The sequence below is a fragment of the Molossus molossus genome, unplaced genomic scaffold (assembly GCF_014108415.1).
Source record: "Molossus molossus isolate mMolMol1 unplaced genomic scaffold, mMolMol1.p scaffold_m16_p_3, whole genome shotgun sequence".
In the NCBI taxonomy this organism is placed as follows: domain Eukaryota; kingdom Metazoa; phylum Chordata; class Mammalia; order Chiroptera; family Molossidae; genus Molossus; species Molossus molossus.
Window position 1 is genome coordinate 94925666 of NW_023425366.1, and position 20021 is coordinate 94945686.

At 41.9% G+C, this 20021-nt stretch overlaps 1 protein-coding gene across 1 annotated transcript; it reads left to right on the forward strand.

The window, feature by feature from the left end:
• The first annotated feature begins 406 nt into the window (after positions 1-406).
• On the forward strand, positions 407-18818 carry ISOC1 (isochorismatase domain containing 1). The gene is made up of 5 exons (XM_036279441.1): positions 407-726; positions 10404-10523; positions 10642-10845; positions 12451-12567; positions 17694-18818. Exons 1-5 carry the CDS (start codon positions 418-420, stop codon positions 17838-17840), a joined length of 897 nt encoding a protein of 298 aa, XP_036135334.1. The 5' UTR covers positions 407-417; the 3' UTR covers positions 17841-18818.
• Positions 18819-20021: the final 1203 nt, after the last annotated feature.

A 20021-nucleotide genomic window follows, 5' to 3' on the forward strand; every position in this document is an offset into this window, starting at 1 on the left:
TCTGCACCAGGCCAACAGGTAACGCAGCAGGTTCAGCCGGCAGCCCTTGCCCCCAAGCACCTCTCTCAAGTCTCCGGAAATATCGCTCATTGGAAAGTGGGCGGAGCGGGGTGGAAGGGGCGCCCCAAATCTCTTTCCCCAAGCTGCGACCGCGCAGCCACGGGGACTTGGAGGGGGCGGTCCGGGCGGCGGGCGCAGGCGCTCGTTCCCGCGCGCACCCCAACCCCGGCGCCCAGCCCTCCGCCGCGGTCCGCCCTACAGCGCGGCTGGGAGGAGGGCGGCCCGCCGCGGCCGCCAGGACCCGCCCCCTCGCCCTGCCGAGCGGGCCGGCGAGCGGGCGGCGCGGAGAGGCGGGGCCGCGGCGGCCGGCAGTGTCTGCGCCTCGGTGGCCTCGGAGCTGGCAGACGCTGGGGGAACATGGCGGCGGCGGAGGCGGCGGTCCCGGCGCTCCCCAACAGCGGCGGCGTGGGCGCGGGGGCGCCGTCGGGCACGGTCCCAGTGCTCTTCTGCTTCTCCGTCTTCGCGCGGCCCTCGTCCGTGCCCCACGGCGCCGGCTACGAGCTGCTCATCCAGAAGTTCCTCAGCCTGTACGGCGACCAGCTCGACATGCACCGCAAATTCGTGGTGCAGCTCTTCGCCGAGGAGTGGGGCCAGTACGTGGACCTGCCCAAGGGCTTCGCGGTGAGCGAGCGCTGCAAGGTGCGCCTCGTGCCGCTGCAGATCCAGGTGGGTCCTGCGGGAGGGCCGCGCGCCCCGCCGCCGCTCCCGGTCCCCGCGCGTCCCGGTCCCCGCGCGTCCCGGTCCCCCGCGCTCCTCAGGTGCCCCGCGCCGCTTGGGAGCCGGGCCCTGCGCGCCTCGCCGGCTTGGAGGGCCGCTCGCTGTCGCCAGCGTCGGGGACGGCCCAGAGAACGTTCCTGTCCAAAGGTGACGGTCACCAGCTGTCCTCGATCGGGCGGGGGCGTGGGCCTCCCAGCTGGTGGCGGCGCACGCGATCGCCCCCACGTGTGTGGTCCCCAGCCGCCTGCATCCGCTTTGTGTGCCCTGAGCAAGTCCCAGCCTCCTCCAGAACCAGAGGGCTGGGCAGTAGAGGCTGTGCTATTGGGGGTGATGCGAAACCGGGGGGAAAGAGATTGTGGGGAGTATTGGCCTTAGGGTTTGTTCCCGGGAGTTGAGTCCACCAGTTGAGGAAACACAAAACTTCCGGAGTCAGACCCTTTCCCCCTCCTCTTCCCCAGCTTTCTTGACCTTACGCCTCCCCTAACCTTAAGTGAAATAACCATTTGCTTCACTTCTTCCTAGTAGCTGTCAACTGAATCTGCTGATCACACATTCGTGGCCTCCACTGAAAAAGTCGTTTGACTCCAGGGCGGCAATACTTAACAACACTTAGCAATACTAGCTTAATCAACTTTAGCTACACCATGATTTCCTGGCCGTGCTGACAGAGAGAGTTACTGTGTTTGAGGATTATTTTATAGCTTTTTAATATTTTTTAAAAAGCTACGCTCTCTTACAACAGCGGGTCAGTCTCCTGTCCTTTTTTTTTTCTTTTACACTCAGAGGATTCACTGGAGGATTTATATTTTTGAAAAGAAAAAATATAAGGTATACTTTAGTACTACACCCTCAACATTTTTTCTTTAGTGGGGAAACTGGTAAGCTGTTTCTTCCGAAGACCAAACTGAAATGTGGGATTCCAGGTTAGAAGGCATTTTAATATTCAAGAGTCGTTTTCTGAGGCTCATTCTCTAGTTGGTTTTTGGTTTTTCTTTTTTCATTTGTAGGCTGTGGAATTGGTCTTCTTTCCCATCACCCCAGCACCTATGCCAGAAGCTTCTAGACAGGTTCTTTAATCTGGATAAAGTCCTTGTGCTCAGAGGACAAAGGCTTTGAGGGCCCACTGCCCACCCCTGCAGAGGTTGGAGGGAGGCATATGGTCTCTGAGGCGGTGCTGTCCATATGGAGAATTGGGGGGATTGTCATTGTAGTTGTTTACTCCCCATTATGTCAGGAGTTTCCATGGCAGTTAGAAAAATAGTCAGGAGGATGTCTAATCACTATGCTGTACCCTTGAAATTAATCCTATAATATGGTATGTCACAACTACAATTGAAAAATAAATTTTAAAAAATTAAAATACAAAATTTTTTTAAAAAGTTTTCATGGCTGACACCTCTCTGCAGCCTTCCTTGTCAGTCTGTTTAGATTATTGGTGCCAAAATACCTAAGAAGTTGGGTGCTCCTTTGACAAATCCATTAATAAGAGTGAGAATCCAAATACTGAGAGGTCTGGAGCTGTTCTGGGGATGCAGACTTCTTTGTGATGATTTTCTATAGTGATTGGGAGGGATGGTGGGCTGTTACCTAATGAGATGTTATACCAAACTAGTGACCACCCCCATGTGTAAGATTCCTCCTGCCCAAGATAGGATTTTCTTATTTTGAAAAATTCAGGGCCTGGGTCTGACAACTCTTTAATTAAACATTCTCATGTGTGTATACTTGAAATGTCTCGTACTTTATCAAAAGACATTGTGTAATTCAGGTCATTGTGGCTTTGGAAATATTTTGCTTAGTATAGGAGATAACATATAGTTAATTTTTTGTGGTCATGTTTAAAATATTAATATTAACACTACTTTGTTTTATCCTTTTTTTTTTTTTTAATCTTCACCCGAGGACATTTTTGCATTTATCTTCAGATAGAGCGGGAGGGAGAGAGGGGGGAAGAGAGAGAGAAACATCAACGTGAAAGAGACACATCGACTGGTTGCCACCCACACGACCCCAACCAGGGCCATGGACGAGCAACCGAGGTACGTGCCCTTAGCAGGAACTGAACCCGGGACTCTCTGGTCCGTGGGCCGACGCTCTAACTGCTGAGCCAAACCAACCAGGGTTCTTTTATACTTTTAAAAATAATTTTTTTCACTACATAGACTAAGAATTCTTAAGTTATATAATACTTCATATCTTTTTTAAAAGTTAAAAATGTATGTTATCTTCTTTTAATAATCATGATATTTTAACTTCTTCAGCCAGGTGCCTTGAAAATAGAGAATGTGGAGAGATATACACATGTATATACGTACACACACACTTCCCACATATATTCATGTACCTATTCTGATACTTATTTCTACCTATATAAGAAGACACACACACACACACACACACACATACTCTCAGAAGAAAAAGTGAAGATACTTCTTTTCATAACCATTTTATATATACTTTTTGGAACACAGCTGTATAATCCTAAAGACATGGACATGTTATGGCTCGATGAGACCATAGAGTTCATTCCACAAACCTGCGAGTGGCAGCTGTAACTACCTGCCGCAGTGAATACAGACATGAATAAGACCCAATTCTTGTTCTTTACCTAATCTCTCTTCATTTTGCCGAAGAGCAGAACATACAGGGAGTGGCTTAAGGTTCATGGTAATGGCGGGGATAGCAAAGCATGTGAAAGTTCTCCTTTATAGCTGACCCTATATAGAGTTCTTGTTCTCCTTTTATGCTTAATGAAAATGTCAGGCAGAATGGAAAACAAGCCACAAACTTGAGCTTGTAATATCAGTTGTTTTGATGCTGTTAATTGTTCTTTGGAATAAATGCCTGTCACTTGGGAAGAGTCAAGGTGCCCATGCTACTGGGATGGTAGGCCCCTTCCTTCTCCCAGAGACAGGGACAAAGAGCATAGGTTTGGCTATATGTAGGTCACTGTTTAAATAATGTGCTTTGTTATTTCTCCAGATGCAGGCCTTAGAGCCTCTGTGGCCCGGCTCACGTACTGTATATTCTAGAGTGGATTCTCCATGTACACAGGGGTCTGAGTCTGATTTCCTGCTTGTTCTGACTGCCATTGCTAGTGACCTTGTAAAGCAGTGGTTGCTTGCGCCGTACTGCCTGCACCCATTGGTTAGCGGTTTTATGGGGACTGATCTTTAAGACCCCATTGCCAATACTAGGCTGTAGTAACTTTTTAGTGTCATCTTTTCTGAAATATTCTGTCCCAGGTAGCTGAAGACAACTGTTTCAAGCATAGTTGATGCGTCTTTAGCTTTGTCAGAATGCTTAATGTCTGAGGAATTTTGAGATGTGTGGGAAGAAATATAAATGAGAGAGGGTTATGCAGTGGGAATTTAGGATATCTTTATGACTTACAAGTTTTAATTTCCCAAAAGGTATCTCCCAAGTTTTAACTAATAGAAACATGAGTCTCTGGAAACTCACATACATTTGATGCCATACCACCGCCAGTGTGTTTCCACCTGGGCCCCAGGGGAGGCAGAGCCCCGCTCGAGGAGAGGAAGTATGGACATTGTGAGAAGGGCACCGGGGAGAGGATTTTGCTTCTGCACTAGCAGGGAAGGCTCTGCAGCTTTGTGTGAGCAGAAGATAAGGGCTTCCCTGGGAAGGTTATTTTGACCTTTTCCTGAGATGGTTAATTGGAAAGGGATTCAGCTCTAGCTTTCACTTTCTTAAAAGTTTATTACTACTGTTGTTATTTTAAACAGGGGCATGGACATTTTATAGCTAGAAGAGACCCCGGAGTTCATGGTGGGAAGGCAGGTTTGTAAAGAGGAAAGGAATCTACTCTCCTTGGGCTTGCTAGTTTGAAGGTGGGATTTTTGATTAGGGAACATTTTCCATGGGAGCATGTAGGAGGAACAGTTAGAAATATTCTTTACAGCCTGTATTGAAAAGCCCAAAACCACCCTGGCCAGTTTTGCACAGTGGTTAGCACATGGGCCTGCAGACCAAAGAGTCACGGATTTGATTCTGCTAGAGCACGTACCTGGGTTGTGATTTGTCCCCAGCCCAGGTCGGGGTCATGCGGGAAGCAACCAGTCAATGTGTCTCTCTCATGTCCGTGTTTCTCTCTCTCTCCCCCCTACTCTTATCTGAAGATAAATGGAAAAATATCCTCGGGTGAGGATTTAAAAAAAAAAAAAGCCCAAAACCTGTTTAGCCAGGAACAGATCATGTAATGGTAAATCTTTTGGTGACATTGGGAAATCTACTTTATGAATCATTTTCTTAATTTTGCAGACTATGTTAACGTAACAAGTTAGGCAGTATTAGTGTGTGAGTGTGTGTGAGTGTGTGTGTGTGTGTTGTTCCTTAAGGGATCTTAGTAATAAATGGCATTTTTAACCTCGTTACAGAAAAAGGTTTTTAAACGTGCCGAACTTCAGAGTGTAGTGTATGTTTCCTGTATGAGGGATATCACAATAGCCTAATACATTTATTGATGGATTACATGAAGCTCATTTAATCCTTGAAATAGCCATATGAGGTAGGTACTATTTTTTCTTGCTTTGTTACAGATTAATAAACTGCCATTTGAAAATTGCAGTGGATTTGCCTAATTTCATGTAATTGAAATGAGTGAAATTGAGATCCGGACTCAGATTCTAATGTCCACAGGGTGTGCTGTGTAGGGAGCCTTATAACCCCAGGGAGTCGCACCACACAGGCTTCTATTTTAAGAGTCCGTGTGGGAGCAAAGTCTTACTGTGGCTGTGGTAGTCCGATGTCCTTAGAAGCACTGCTGAGTGAAATGATGCCCCGTGACCTCTTCCGGACTCTCACCCAAGCAGATCATGCCGATTTTGTGATTATAAAAGACTACCAGGGTTTGTAAACATCACATTTTCAATCCAGACTTGACTCATTCCTAAAGATACAAATTGTACTCCCTGTAGTTCACTAGGGGGCTGCTGTAACAAAGTACCACAGACTTAGTAGCTTAGACAGCAGAACTTTATTTCTTGCAGTTCTGGAGGCTAGAGATCAGGGGTGGTTCTTCTGAGGGCTTTGAAGGAAAATCTGTTCCATGCCTCTCTCCTGGATTTTAGTGATTTGTTGGCAGTCTTTGGCATTGCTTGGCTTATGGACACATCACCCTGATCTCTGCTTTCAGGTTTATACGGCTTCTCTGTCCGAATTTCCCCCTTTTTATAAGGACACTAGTCATGTTGTACTAGGCCCCCACCCTACTCCATCCAGTATGACCTCATCTTAACTAAATATATTTTCAATACAAATAAAGTCATTTTCTGAAGTATTGAGGATTAGGAATTCAATATATGAACTTGGGGGGACACAATTCAACATATAACATTCACCATGTAGTACTTTTATGGAGAGAACGGAACTGGTGCACAGTTCATCACTGAGCGAGGCCAGTCACCCTGTATGTGCCTGTCCTGAGTAACCAGGGGGACCCAGCAAGGGAGGGGCAGATTCCTTGCCCTTGTGGAAGCCATTGGTGGAAAATAGAACACATGTAGTCTTGAAGGAGGCTAAATACTGTCGTGAGAATGGACAGTATTTAGAATAATGGGACTTGGGGATGTAAAAGCCTTTTGAATATGAAATCACTGGTCATATCCTAGCTATGACAGTTCTTAAGAAAGTGGAAAAAAATTTATACTAGAAATCCATCTCTTAAACTCTAGCTTGAGGAAGCCATTGGCTGTGATCAGTCCTTTGTATTTAAATATGTGTATTGAACTACATATTATTTATGTATACATATGTTATAGGGATATATGTAGATATACAGTAGATATGTGAAGGTGTTTATATATACACACATACATATTTTTATATGTGATTTCTTCATGCTTCTTGAATATGCATTTATCTGTAATTGCTGCACTTTTATTGTGATGCCATTTGGTCAAGTACACTTTTATTTTGCTATCTTGTGGTTGCAACATATAAATGACTGTGAGCAGCACTTTAATGTCTACAAGGTTTTAAGAGAAATTCATGAGTCAAGTGTGTAATTTAACAACAGCTTTTGAAATTCATGTGAATTTGGGATGGGTGGATGGTTGGTTGGACATGGTTAGAGGTTTTCAGGGTTGGATTTTTGTTTTTTTGGTTTTTGTTTGTTGCCTCAAAGCCTCTTTCTTGGCTTATAAGGTTCAGAGATTATTCATCAAGTAGCATCTTCCCCCCTGACTACCATAGGGTAGGGAGACCATTTTTCAAAAAACAAACATTTTATTTTAGAATAGTGTTAGATTTACAGCAAAGATAGCATAGAATTTCTGCAGACCTGCATCTAGCTTCCCCCTATTCTGTGGCACATTTGTCCCAGCCGAGGAACTGATACTAGTACATTACTAGTAACTGAACTCCATACTTATTCAGATTTCACTAGCTTTTCCCTAATGCCCTTGTTCTGTTCCAGGATCCAGTCCAGGACACTAATTACGTTGAGCTGTCATGTCTCCTTAGGCTCCTCTGGGCTCTGACAGTTCCCAGTCATTCATTGTTTTTATGTCCTTGATAGTTTTGAGGAGTCCTGGACTGATATTTTAGTAGCATGTACCTCAAGTTTGGTTCATCTGATTTTTTTTCTCATTCTTATACTGAAGTTGTGAGATTTTGAAAGGAAGATGTTGAAGGTCATTCTCACATTAATCAAGGCTACAGTCCTGACCAGTTTGGCTCAGCGGTTAGAGCATTGGCCCGCGGACCAGAGAGTCCAGGGTTTGGTTCCTGCTAGGGGCACATACCTCGGTTGCAGTTCGTCCCGCCCCAGTTGGGGTCATGTGGGTGGCAACCAGTCCCTGTGTCTCTCTCACATCCATGTTTCTCTCTCTCTCTTCCTCCCTCCCTCCCTCCTACTCTATCTGAAGATAAATGCAAAAATGTCCTTGGGTAAGGATTTAAAAAAAATCAGGGCTACATACTATCAACATGACATCATTGATCACCTTTGTCTTAATCTGGTTGAGGCAGTGTTTGCCAGGTTTTTCCACTATAAAATTACCTTCCTCCCTCTATGCTCTACTATGAGAAAGCAAATTACTAAGTGCAGGCCACATTCAAGGGGATTTTGGCAGTTCAAACTCCTTGAGAGGAGACTAGTTATTTTTGGTTCACTAAATGATAACGCGCCATCTCTGCATGAAAGTGTGCCTTGCACCTTATCTCTGTGGGTTCTTTCTTTGTTTACTGAAGGTTTATAGATGATGAGTTCCAAGGCTAGGAAGGTTTGCAGGGTGGTGAGGATTTTAAGGCCTCATTTTCTGACCTCACCCTGTGTCTAATATGACATACATCTGATGTGGGCCCCTGCCCAGAACAGGGTACCTCACCACTGAAATGAAGTGCAGGGAAGCATCAGGTAACAGAAACCTCAGGACATCACAATTCTGAATATATAGGATTTCTGAGTAGGTAAAGTTTAATTTCTTCAAGTATCCAAAATATTTTTTACTATTTTAACCATTTTATATTATAGTCCCGAAATGTTATATAATTTAACATTTTCTTAACGGGTATGCTAAAATGATATTGTCCCAATTTATAAGTTTTATACAGCTTGTTACTTTTTTACTAGAGGTCTAGATTGTAGGACAAGTTGAGTTTTGATCTGCTTTTATTGTATGTTGAAGCTTTTCTCTGTCGGCTGCCATTTCTTGCTGCTATCAGTTTGCCTATCTCCAGCAGTTTGCTTTCTCGTTTTCTGTTTATAACCCTCTGTAAATTTAGAATCCAGACAACCAAACGTGAGTTAGTCAATACAATCTGAGATCCAAGAGCTGGAAATCTACGCAGGTATAAGCTGTATGTCAGTGCCTGGCCACCCAACAACTATGCAGCTGCCCAGGAGTTTTATTTTGCATGCTTGTTGGTTTTCCCGTCACACAGTGGTGAGCTGGGCTGAGTTGCATTACTCTCATTTGAAACAGGGCAGTTGCAGGTAAACTGCTTTTCACAGTGTGCCCTAAATGCATTGCAAATGACCGGGGACCCAGGGTTCAAATGTGTAAGAAGAAAATATATACATTTTGAGCCTTTATAACCCAGCTTTAGTGTTTGCTGAACATTTAAAATACATAGAAATAAAGAGGGATTCTTTTTAAAATGAATTACTCATATACATAAGGTATTCACTGCTTTTGAAAAAATGACCAAAATGAAGACATAATACTTTCATTAAAAATTTAAGGAAGCAATCAAAGATAAAATATATAATTTAAGATGCTTGAATATTTATTTTAATTAGAAGTAGGGAAAACTATAGATAGTGTTCAATCCCATAGAATATATAATTTAAGATGCTTGCATATTTATTTTAATTATACTTTATTGGCAAAGTAAGAAAACCCTATACATAGCGTTCGAATTACAGGTGGCTCTCGCTCTGACGTGAACTTGGTGTTGGATTGCACATGGCTAATCAGTGCACATCTGTGGAGTTAATACCAGAGGGTGATTAAAGTGCCTGAGTCCCTCAGACCAGGACTAGATGAATAAAGTGAAAACTGATTAGCACAGTCATACAATTAAGGATAAAAGATTCCTTCTGGTGATTCACTTTCTTTTCGGTAGTAATTGTTTCCTGAGGGTATGCCCTGTGCAGAGGCCCTGAGGTAGTTTAGGGCCAGGCTGGTGGGGAAGCCACCGCCATGTAATTAGGACATGGGTTCCCACAGAAAATTATTAGTAATTATCATCTGCAGGTGGTTTTAGAAAGAGCAAAACAGGTTAGAGGGGAGGTTTTGGGGTGGCTATAAGAGTTTGGTGTGGGTTCATTCAGGAGCAGACCGCATCCTTTACAGAGCTCTGTAATTTGAGAAGGTGGAAGGAAAAGCACCATGGACTTAAGAATCCAGTAAGGCTAAATTCTTATATTCAGTCGTGATTTTCACTTTTTGGTAGGTTTATATGGGGCCCAAGTTGTTGGAGAAGACCAACGACAGCAATGTAAAGCCTGATGACCTAACATCCAGCTTTCGTCTTAAGTCAGTGACTTCCCTGATTTTGATAAATATGTTTTAAAATGCAGACATCAAGTTTAGGCCTGTCCGTTTAACAATGCTTGGCATCATTTCATTGTCTTTTTATGAACTCTTAAGTTAGTCTTAATAATGTCATAATATTTCTGTCTTGATGATTGGCAGTCATTCTGGATTTGTTTCTATCCGCTTTTTTAGTTTTATGTTCCATGGTCTCTTACAAGCCTTGCTTCTACTTTTTATTCATATTTTAACATTATTGAAACACTATTGAACTGCACTCAGTTTTTAAAATTAGCAGAGTACAAAGTTTTTGAAGACATACAAATGCTATTTTAATTGGCTGAAAAATGTTTTGTCATGTGAATATGTTAAAATTTGTGAATTCATTTTTATGTTGTTTGTCCTGGGTTTATTGCTTATTTTCACTATTAAAAGCAATTCAGTGGACATCTTTATTGATAATTTTTTTTTTCTGTAATTTAGACTATTTCTTTTGGATAATAGTTGCAAAAATTGACTTACTAGGTCAAACAGTGGGAACATTTTTCTTCCTTTATTGACCTCTACTGAAAATAAATGTCTTTGTATAATGAGTGCTAAATCATTCTTTTTTTCTTTTTTCCCCAGCTCACTACCCTGGGAAATCTTATACCTTCAAGCACCGTGTTTTTCTGCTGTGATATGCAGGAAAGGTTCAGACCAGCCATCAAGTATTTTGGGGATATTATTAGTGTGGGACAGAGATTGGTATGTTTGTTTATTTTTTCCAATTTACTGAAGCATGATGATACTATATGTACACACATATATGTATTACTAATTATCTTTGTGGGTATTTTTGTTTGTGTTGTGTGTGTTTTTTCAGTTACAAGGGGCCCGAATTTTAGGAATTCCAGTTATTGTAACAGAACAGTACCCTAAAGGTCTTGGAAGCACTGTTCAAGAAATTGATTTAACAGGTGTCAAGCTGGTACTTCCAAAGACCAAGTTTTCCATGGTATTACCAGAAGTAGAAGCGGCATTAGCAGAAATTCCTGGAGTCAGGAGTGTTGTGTTATTTGGAGTAGAAGTAAGTACCTTTTATTTTTGAACATAATATTATTTGTGGAAATAATTATTTGATTCCAGAATGTGTTTTTGTATACAGAATACCTATGTAGGTGGTAACCCTGATGAAAAATAGCCACTGTTTACTAAGTGTTGACTATTTGCATGGCACTGATCTAAAGACTTTATGTATGTATTAATTCATTAAACTCTCATAGCAACTCTCTGAGCTAAGTACTCTTGGTCTCCCCATATTATAGCACAGATGCTGTATAACTTGCCCAAGGTCATATGTCTAGTTAAGGGATGGAGCTGGACTTCAATCCAGGATGATGCATTCTTGGGCCTTTACTTTTAACTACTACTTTTGGAACACATTTTCACCAAAGGCATTATTTTTATTTATGTTGTAGGATTTCACCAGGGTCATATTTTTGTCCTGGAGAAACCTGGGAAGTCATGTAGTTCATTGTCCTTCACATTTTAATCATGTGCATACCTTTTTAAAGGGAACAAATACTCATGGATTCTTAATGCCTATTAAAATGATTTTATGTTTGATTTGGTTTTTTTGGACATGTACAAATAGAATATAACTGCTTACTCATAGCTTTTCAGCAACAGTTGAACTAAAAATTTTAAATTACTTTAAAAACTATAAAAACAATGAAACCCAAAAAATATTAATGTACTTAGGATGTTTTGATAGTAGGTTTTATAGCAGTAAGTTTTAACAGTAGAAAGATGTAGTCTCCGTTTTAGATGTACGTTTAAATATCTCAATAGTGACAATGTAAAGGAAGCCCGTGTGTGTGTAAATGTCACACCAAATGCTGTTGCTGACATTTGAACTTTTTTGCTCCTTCCTCATTATCAGACTTCATGCCGAATGCAGATGACCTTTGAGCGGTCCTCCAGTGCTAATTTTAATGAGCTGTCAGTTGATAATTCTCCAAAACTCTCTTGTCTTGTAAAGATAAGGTTGGCATCATGGCATTATTGAAATCTGCTTTTGTTTATCGTGTAATCGTTTCTATTGGATCATGTTATTATTTTTTGTTTTCTGCTAATGATTTGTTAACAAGTTAGTACTTAGAAAGATGGAATCTGTATAATACTTTCTGTGGTGATACATGCTGGGTATTTTTTGCCTGTGTCACGGTTATTTTTACGTTGACCTACCTTTACTCCTAGGTGCCTCATATAACTCAGTTCTCCCACTACTTTCTCAGTCCGCGGTACTGCAGACTCATTCTTTGTGTTGGGCACTTGGTGTGAATTCAGAAATAAACCCAACTGTGAGTGTCATCAAACCTGAGTGGTAGCAGTCAGCTGTAGGAAGGTCATCCAGATGACACAGAGGAGAATCTTCTAACAAATTCTCTAAGAGTATCCCAGTATGAGGAATGTTGACATAATCCAATTCTTGACTTTACAAAGAGGAAACCAAAGCCAGAGATGCCATTTATGCTCAAGGTCACCTAGGAGGTTAGAGGCAAAACTAGGTGTAGGACATGGTTGTTAGTTAGATGTATTGTGCTCTTCCTGCTTCATCATGTGGTTGCATGTTTGTAAAATATTTGTCACTTACTGCATTATTGCGTATGATTTCTCACTTTCCTCCTAGACTCATGTGTGCATCCAACAAACAGCTCTGGAGCTAGTTGGCCGAGGTGTTGAGGTTCATATCGTTGCCGACGCCACCTCATCGAGAAGCATGATGGACAGGATGTTTGCTCTCGAGGTATTTGTCTTCCTGTAAAATAAATCATTTATCAAGTTTTCCAAATGAGTTTGAAGAGCATTGAATATTTAACAGCAATGAAAGATTTACCTCTTATATTTGAGCTTGGTCAGATAGAATCAGATTCATTGATCTCCAGAGTCTGCACAGTGCTCTGACCAACCTTTGAAGTCTCACCACCACATCCTATTTTATATCCATTGTTGCCTTAGATCTAGGTTACTGGTGATGCCAAGAGCTCCTTTATGTCTTTTGTCATAACTTCGCTATAATTTTATGCATGAACTAAGAGGAATTCCAGTAAGCTTAATCTGGACCATTTAGAGATTTGCAAATTGAAAACAGCTCACCTAGGTTTAATTCAACCAAGATCTAGTCAAACCTAGAGCATAGTGGGCCTAAGCCTGGTTTGATCTCATATACAGTTTCCCCAGACTTGAATTTCTGGGGCTGGGAGGTGTCACTGATTGTGGATACCACTCACCTGCACTGCTTCATGGATCTCAGACTAGGGTGTCAAGATGTGTATCGTAGAGTCAGGGAATCAATGGTTTTTTTGGTCAATATTACAGAACAATAGCTTTACTTCATTTCTAATTACAAGACTATTGAAAAGCAAATGACCACATAGTCCTTTGAAACATTCACTCCATTATTGTGAAGACATTCTCTCTCTCCCACCTCTCTAATTAATTAATTCTAATTCTTTAATAATTTTAGAGTAATGTACCTGTGGATTGGGTTGCCGAGTTCTTTAACTGACTATTTTTATTGAAAATGGGAAATACAGATTTTTTTTTTTTTTGGTACATGCCCCTAGTGGGAACTGAACCCGGGACTCTCTGGTCCGCAGGCCGACACTCCAATCGCTGAGCCAAACCGACCAGGGCCAGATTTTTTTTTTTTTGAGACCCTCCAGTGTTCCATTCACAAGCCGGCCTGTGAGCCACTTTCCCTGTAGGATTGCTGAGTCATCTTTTTAGCCTCCAGTGTTTGAGGGGTGGGGTGAAGCAGGGCAAATGAGAAAAAGTCGGAGGAGGAAAGGAGAGTCGGTGTGGAGGGCTGGCGTAGAAGCAGGCGGGGGCATTGTTTGTTTTAAGGCCCTAGTTGGCCATGCCTTCTCTATTTGATTCTTGTAGCAGTGAGTGCTGTTTTGGGATTACGGGTGGAAATCGTTTTATTAATTTTATTAAACTATTTTTAAGTCCATTTGGACTATTGGGGTCTCTGGTACTTAGGTACTAAGTGTTGCTTTTTTGCCATCTCAGCAAAGATCTTTAAGCTGTTTTTACAGCCATGAGTTAATCAACTTCCACATTTCAGATTTCCTCAGTAATGAGTTTAATCACTTCCACTGTCAGATCCTCACCATCTCAGCAAGCAGCTCTTTTCTCTGGGGATAATTTATCTTTCTGGTAGTGCTGAGGTCTAGAACTTGAAGTGTTTCCAAGGCAGTGAAAACTAAAAACATATGAGGAACACAAATCTTCCTTGCTTATAAAGACATTTCAAGGACGTTTGTTCTACGGTCATGTCTTTATTATGGCATTTATTACAGAAGATTTTTGTTGTTGGCAATTCTGTCTTCTCACGAGATTCAAAATAAAAACATAGCTATTTACCATCTGAACTGTGTTCCTTGGGCGGTAGCTTGTAACCTCAGTGATTAGGAGTCCAAACGATGGAGGGTTTATAGGGGTTTGAATGCAGGTTCTAGCATTTTGTGAATTTGTGTCCATGGACAGGTTATCTAATATCTGTCCTCAGTTGCTCATTGGTGAAATGGAAGTAATATTCACTACATGGGAGGATTTTTGTGGGAATTAGATGAAATCATGTATTGGTAGCACTTGGTACAGTGCCTGACACAGTAATCACAAATGTTAGCTGCTTTTATTGTTATTGTTGTGGTTATTTGTTATCTTCATGAGGTTAGTCTTATCATAAATGTATAAGTGTGTATTAGCTTGCAAGACCCAGAAGGGACTAGTCCTGAGAAGTTCTAAGGAGGGAAGGTCTAGAGTGGATTTGGAAGCACATGAAGCAACCCTTGGGTTAAAGTTTTGAGGCTACAGGGAAAAAAATTCAGGTCACGTGATGGGGAGATGTACCATATGTCAGAGTTTTCTTCTTATTCTGAATCCCATGTGGAGGTATTTTAGTTTGTCCCTAAATTATTGGGAGAAGTATTAACTTTTCTCTTTTATTTTATGACTATGAAAGTTAAATAGCAAGCAGTCTGCCCGCTCCCCTTTTTGTCTGCTCCTTTAGAACACAATGACTGAAGTTAATTCTTGAGACCACCCACATTGCCTGTTAAGATTATTATACTAATAAGACTTATAGCTACCATTACTGAAACTTCTGTGCCAGGGTCTATGCTGTGTGTTTTGTTCAACTAATAATTGTAGAGTAAATGCAGAATAAAACTCTCTCTTGATGTTGATGACCTTGTACTTCTGGGGAGTTGTTAGTGTTGCTTGGGAGTGTAAAGGGTTTGTCTGCCCTGTGCCCCCTCTGAGGCCGTCACGGCTTTGTGCTCTTGAATTTTTCGGTTTGGCCCAGTTGGACCGATATTGCAAGTGTAAGGGAAGAACTTGGGAAACCTATTACTATGTACCTGTTAAACAGCTGGGGTTTTAATTGCCCCTTTTGAAGGCAGGTCAGAAAATGGGTCTGGAACCAGTATTGTAGGTGTCCTCCTAGCTCAGGGTGGTGAGCAGGAACCTGCCAGAGTCCGGAAACGCTCCCGCCGATCCCTCCCTGCTCAGGCCCCCGTGCAGGTTGGGACCAGGCAGGCACTGTGGGAAGGTCAGCGAGCCTGCTCTAAACACTTTGCATTCTGCTGAGCCACCTTTCCCTACATGGTTCTTGGCTTGCTTATTTTTAATCCAATCAATTTTGGCCATATGTCAGTCTTGAAGCCAAGTAATATTAAAGTGTGCGTCTGTGCCTGGAGCCAGCCTCCCCTGCCTCTGTGACCTGCTCTCAGCATCACTGAGGGCTGTTGGCCTGGAGAGGACCAGGCTTGGTCAGCAGAGCACTGGGGAGAGCTGGCTTCTTCCTGCGTCATCACATTTCTTCCTCAGACCTGGGAACAGCTCTCTGTCCTTCCTGCCTCTCTAAGGAACTGGAAAGATTCGTGACAGCTGACTTTTGTTGGCATTTTGGAGTTTCTAAAGCACTTCCACTGACATCGAATGTGTGTGATTCAGATTCAGGCTGAATATTGAAGGTCCACTGATTCAACAGTGAGCAGTGAGGAAGGCAGGACAGCCAGCTGGTGAGGGCGAGAGCTGGGTTTGAATGACTGAACAGACACAGCGAGCTGCAGCTAGTCTTATGTCTGTTCACCATGCTTCTGTCTGACTTCTGAGGGTTCGATATAGTAGTCAGGAGTTCACTGAAAAGCAAGGAGGAAGAAATTCATTTCCAGAAGTGTTTAAAAACTCAGAGGTAACTCACCTTCTGGTATTTATCCCAAACTAAATAAAGGGCACCAGCAGCCTTGCTTTTTTTCTTCCTCTCTCCTGCGTTCATCTGGTCTGCACACCCTTCTGTACTGGGGGTCGAGGTCCAAGCTTGCTTTCTCACGAGTAGGCTGTGGCTTATGCTGCTGCTACATCCTTGGGGATGAAAAGCAAGGGTCTGCCTGTGGGAAGGCTGGGCCTGTGGATCTACAACCATCTGAAGGAGGATTTACTTTCACTCCACGGGGATGTCCTGTAGAGCAACTCCTTTCTGATAAGAGACTGACCTGGGTCTTTTCCTCTGACTTGCCTCGAGATTTTTCTTGCCTCACCTTCCATGGTTCTTATTTACATTGGATATTTTTTAGGATAACAGTCAGCCCATTTTGTTGTTGTTGTTTGTTTGTTTGCCTAGGGTTTCTGATAACAAAATACGTCCAAAGAATGAATCTCTACTTCAGAATTCTCTTCACACCTCTCTCCTCCCTTCCCCATCCGTTCCGTTTTCTCCACTTTCTCCTCTTTGCCTTCCTACCTCCTCCACTCTCTTCCCCGCCCCCCACTTTAATTTCTGTCCTTAGTTCTTTGCATGATTCACTGGAACAATTTGGCAAGAACATTCTTTTTTTTGTTCAGATAGGGAGGGAGGGAGGGAGGGAGAGAGAGAGAGAGAGAGAGAGAGAGAGAGAGAGAGAGAGAGAGAGAGAGAGAGAGAAACATCGACGTGAAGGGACACATCGAGTGGCTGCCACCCGCACGACCAACCAGGGCCGGGGACAAACTGCAACCGAAGTACGTGCCCTTAGCGGTAACCGAACCAGGGTCTCTCGGAACCGCAGGCCAACACTCCAACCACTGAGCCAAACTAGCCAGGGTGGCAAGGACATTCTTTGACCTGTCAGTGAAATCATACAACCTTAACCTTTTATTTCTTTTTCTAATCCTTACCCAAAGATATTTTTTCATTGATTTTCAGAGAGAGTGGGAGGAAGGGAGAGCTAGAGAGAGAGAGAGAAACATTGATGTAAGAGAGACACATTGATGTGTTGCCTCCCGCACAGCCCCTACCAGAGCCAGGGATTGAACCACAACCGAGGTACGTGCCCTTAACTGGAATCAAACCCGAGACTTTTTGGTCCACAGGCCAACATTCTAACTGCTGAGCCAAACCAGCCAGGGTTACAGCCTTAATTTTTACACTCTGGTTTAGTGGTGGCAGTTCCATTATCATCCAGGGCACAGTCTCAAATGGCACATGAGGCTCTTCTATCACCAGCCCTTTCTTACTTAGTGGAAAGACACACCTGCTATAGGTAACATGTCTGTGGACAGAAAAAAACCCCAAGAATCATTGTTTTTACTGCCATTAGCCTTGATTTTCCATCTGTCCCTGGTGCAAATAAGTCATACTATTGGCTGTTTTCTTTACTTCTTTCTAGCCCGTGGTACTAATGTTGAGAATTGTCAGTGTGGGTTTGTGGTGTGGTTTGTTTGAAGGCTGTCCCCGTCACTGAATTTGGTAGCATAGCTAAGGATAGTGGCTGTAATAGCAAACACTAATGACTGTGTCCCAGCATACTTCGTGCTGTTTTAACAGTGCTTATTCTCGTGCTTGCTTCTTGATTTGTCTTTTATCCTTTTTTTTTCTTTCTAAAGCGTCTTGCTCGAACTGGGATCATAGTGACTACCAGCGAGGCTGTTCTGCTACAGCTGGTGGCTGATAAAGACCATCCGAAATTCAAGGAAATCCAGAATCTGATTAAGGCGAGTGCTCCAGAGTCCGGTCTGCTTTCCAAAGTCTAGGACATTTGAAGGGCTGGTGATCTGCTCACCATCAGGTGACAAGACTATAACCAGACAAGCTCTTGTCTCTGCTAGAATTAAAATGTTAAGTAAAACATTGGCTCTTTTTTTGCGCCTCTTAGTAAAACTTAGTAAAAATGGTCCAACATTTGGGTACCGGCATTTAGTTAAAAATGTCAAAGGCTTCAGGTGCTGCTTACCTTCTTTTTTTCTTAATGTGCTCTTATTTATTAAAAAAAAAAACTATAATAGAGGTGCCTGTTTGTCTCTACTGTAAACATCGATCATAACTTTCAAAAGTGCACACTCGTGAAGTTTTCCTAAATTGTGCACTGTAAAAAATAAAGATGTATTGATAGTAGTTTGACTTTTGTATTATTGTAACACGTATGTTAAAACGTTAATGTGGATACAGTACTTTTACTTTCCAGGGTGACTGAAATAGGATGATTATATGAGGTTTGAAAACAGGACTCTGAGTCATGTTACCCTTTTCCTCACAATGCAGTCCACTTACTTCCGGAGGGAGTTGCGTTCATCTAACCAGATGAAATTAGGTTGAATAATTATGTATCTTTCTTGATTATGCTAATTTTCTTATTCTGGTCATCTTCACTAATTCTCTGTTAATGTTCTCTTTTTTAGTTGAATCTCTTCCTAGAGAGGCTCGTTGGGTCATTGTTCCAATTTTGTAAACAGATGAGTCGGTTTGCAATGTTATGGAGGGCTGCTTTAAAATCTTTGAAGTATTACTTTAGCTGAATATCTTTACAAAAATATTGAAAATCTCTTCTAATATGCATAAGATTTAGCAAAAAGTTAAAGGCTGGATAAAATGTAGTTTAAAAACGTTCCAATTTTTGTTTGCTATTTTCTCTGCCTACCTTCCAATTACAAAGGCACCAGTAATGGTTTGGTAGTGTTAATTGTGTCATCATTGCTATCCTTCAATAAATTTATTTTCATTAAATACTTATTAGAGGGTTTTAAAACTTTTTTAAAAATACGATGTGAAATATGGAACATTACTGTCTTTTATATTAAAGTAATTAAAGAAAATGTATTATGCGAATGAAATTATTTTGTTCCCTACAACACAGCTCTATGAGTACTATTCCAGGGATTTTAATATATCTTTAAAGGTATAAAAATGTATAAAATTTTTGACATTTATAACTTTTCAACTCTTGGGAATTTTCAAAGGAAAATCCCTTGCAGGAAGGCGTAAAAGGATTTTGCTGAAGGGCCTACTTCATGAATCTAGAGCAGCAGAAATGTTTGTTATATCAGTGGTAACAGATGACAACCTAGTATTCTTCTTGTTGTAGGTATGTTTAAATTTTTTTTCCCAGCAATCTTGTATATTAAAAAGAAGAATCAAAGATTTCTCCACATTTTAAAGTCATTTTTAATCAATGTAATTTAGTGCTTTTCAAACTTTGATATGAATGCAAATCAGCTGGAGATCTCATTAAACTACTGACTCTGGCTCAGGTCTGGGGTCAAGTCGGACACTTTCCTTTCCAAAAAAGCTGGTTTCCACCAGTGCTGTGCAGAAGGGATGAAAGAGACGCCCCTAGGAAACATGGTCTGGTACAAAACCTGATATATCATAACCGCTCAGTAAATGCGAATTGAATTAAGTGAAGTCAGAGGTCTGAGGACCTTAGTTCAACATTAAAGTTCAGAGTAACATCTTTGAGAGTTCTGCCTTCTCCCTTCTTTTTTGCAGATTATGCAAAAACAGGGTGGCAAGGCCTTATTATTATAGGAAAATTGAATTGATTTTAATATTAGGCTTTGAACTGGAAAGTGTCTATACTTTTGCAGAATAAGATTCTTTTAACTGATGTAAATAAAGAACTTGAGAACATCAGCAAAAGAATAGTCTAGTGGCCCTGGCCAGTTTGGCTCAGCGGTTGGAGGTTGGCCTGTGGTCCAGGGAGACCCGGGTTTGGTTCCCGCTGAGGGCCGGTTGCAGTTTGTCCCCGGCCCTGGTTGGGTCGTGTGGGTGGCAGCCACGCGATGTGTCCCTTTCACGTTGATGTTTCTTTCTCTCCCTCCCACTCTATCTGAACAAAAAATGGAAAAATGTCCTCAGGTGAGGATAAAAAAAAAAAAAGAATAGTCTAGTGTATGGAATCGCAAGAGTTTTGGGAGCAGGATCAAGACACTTCATGT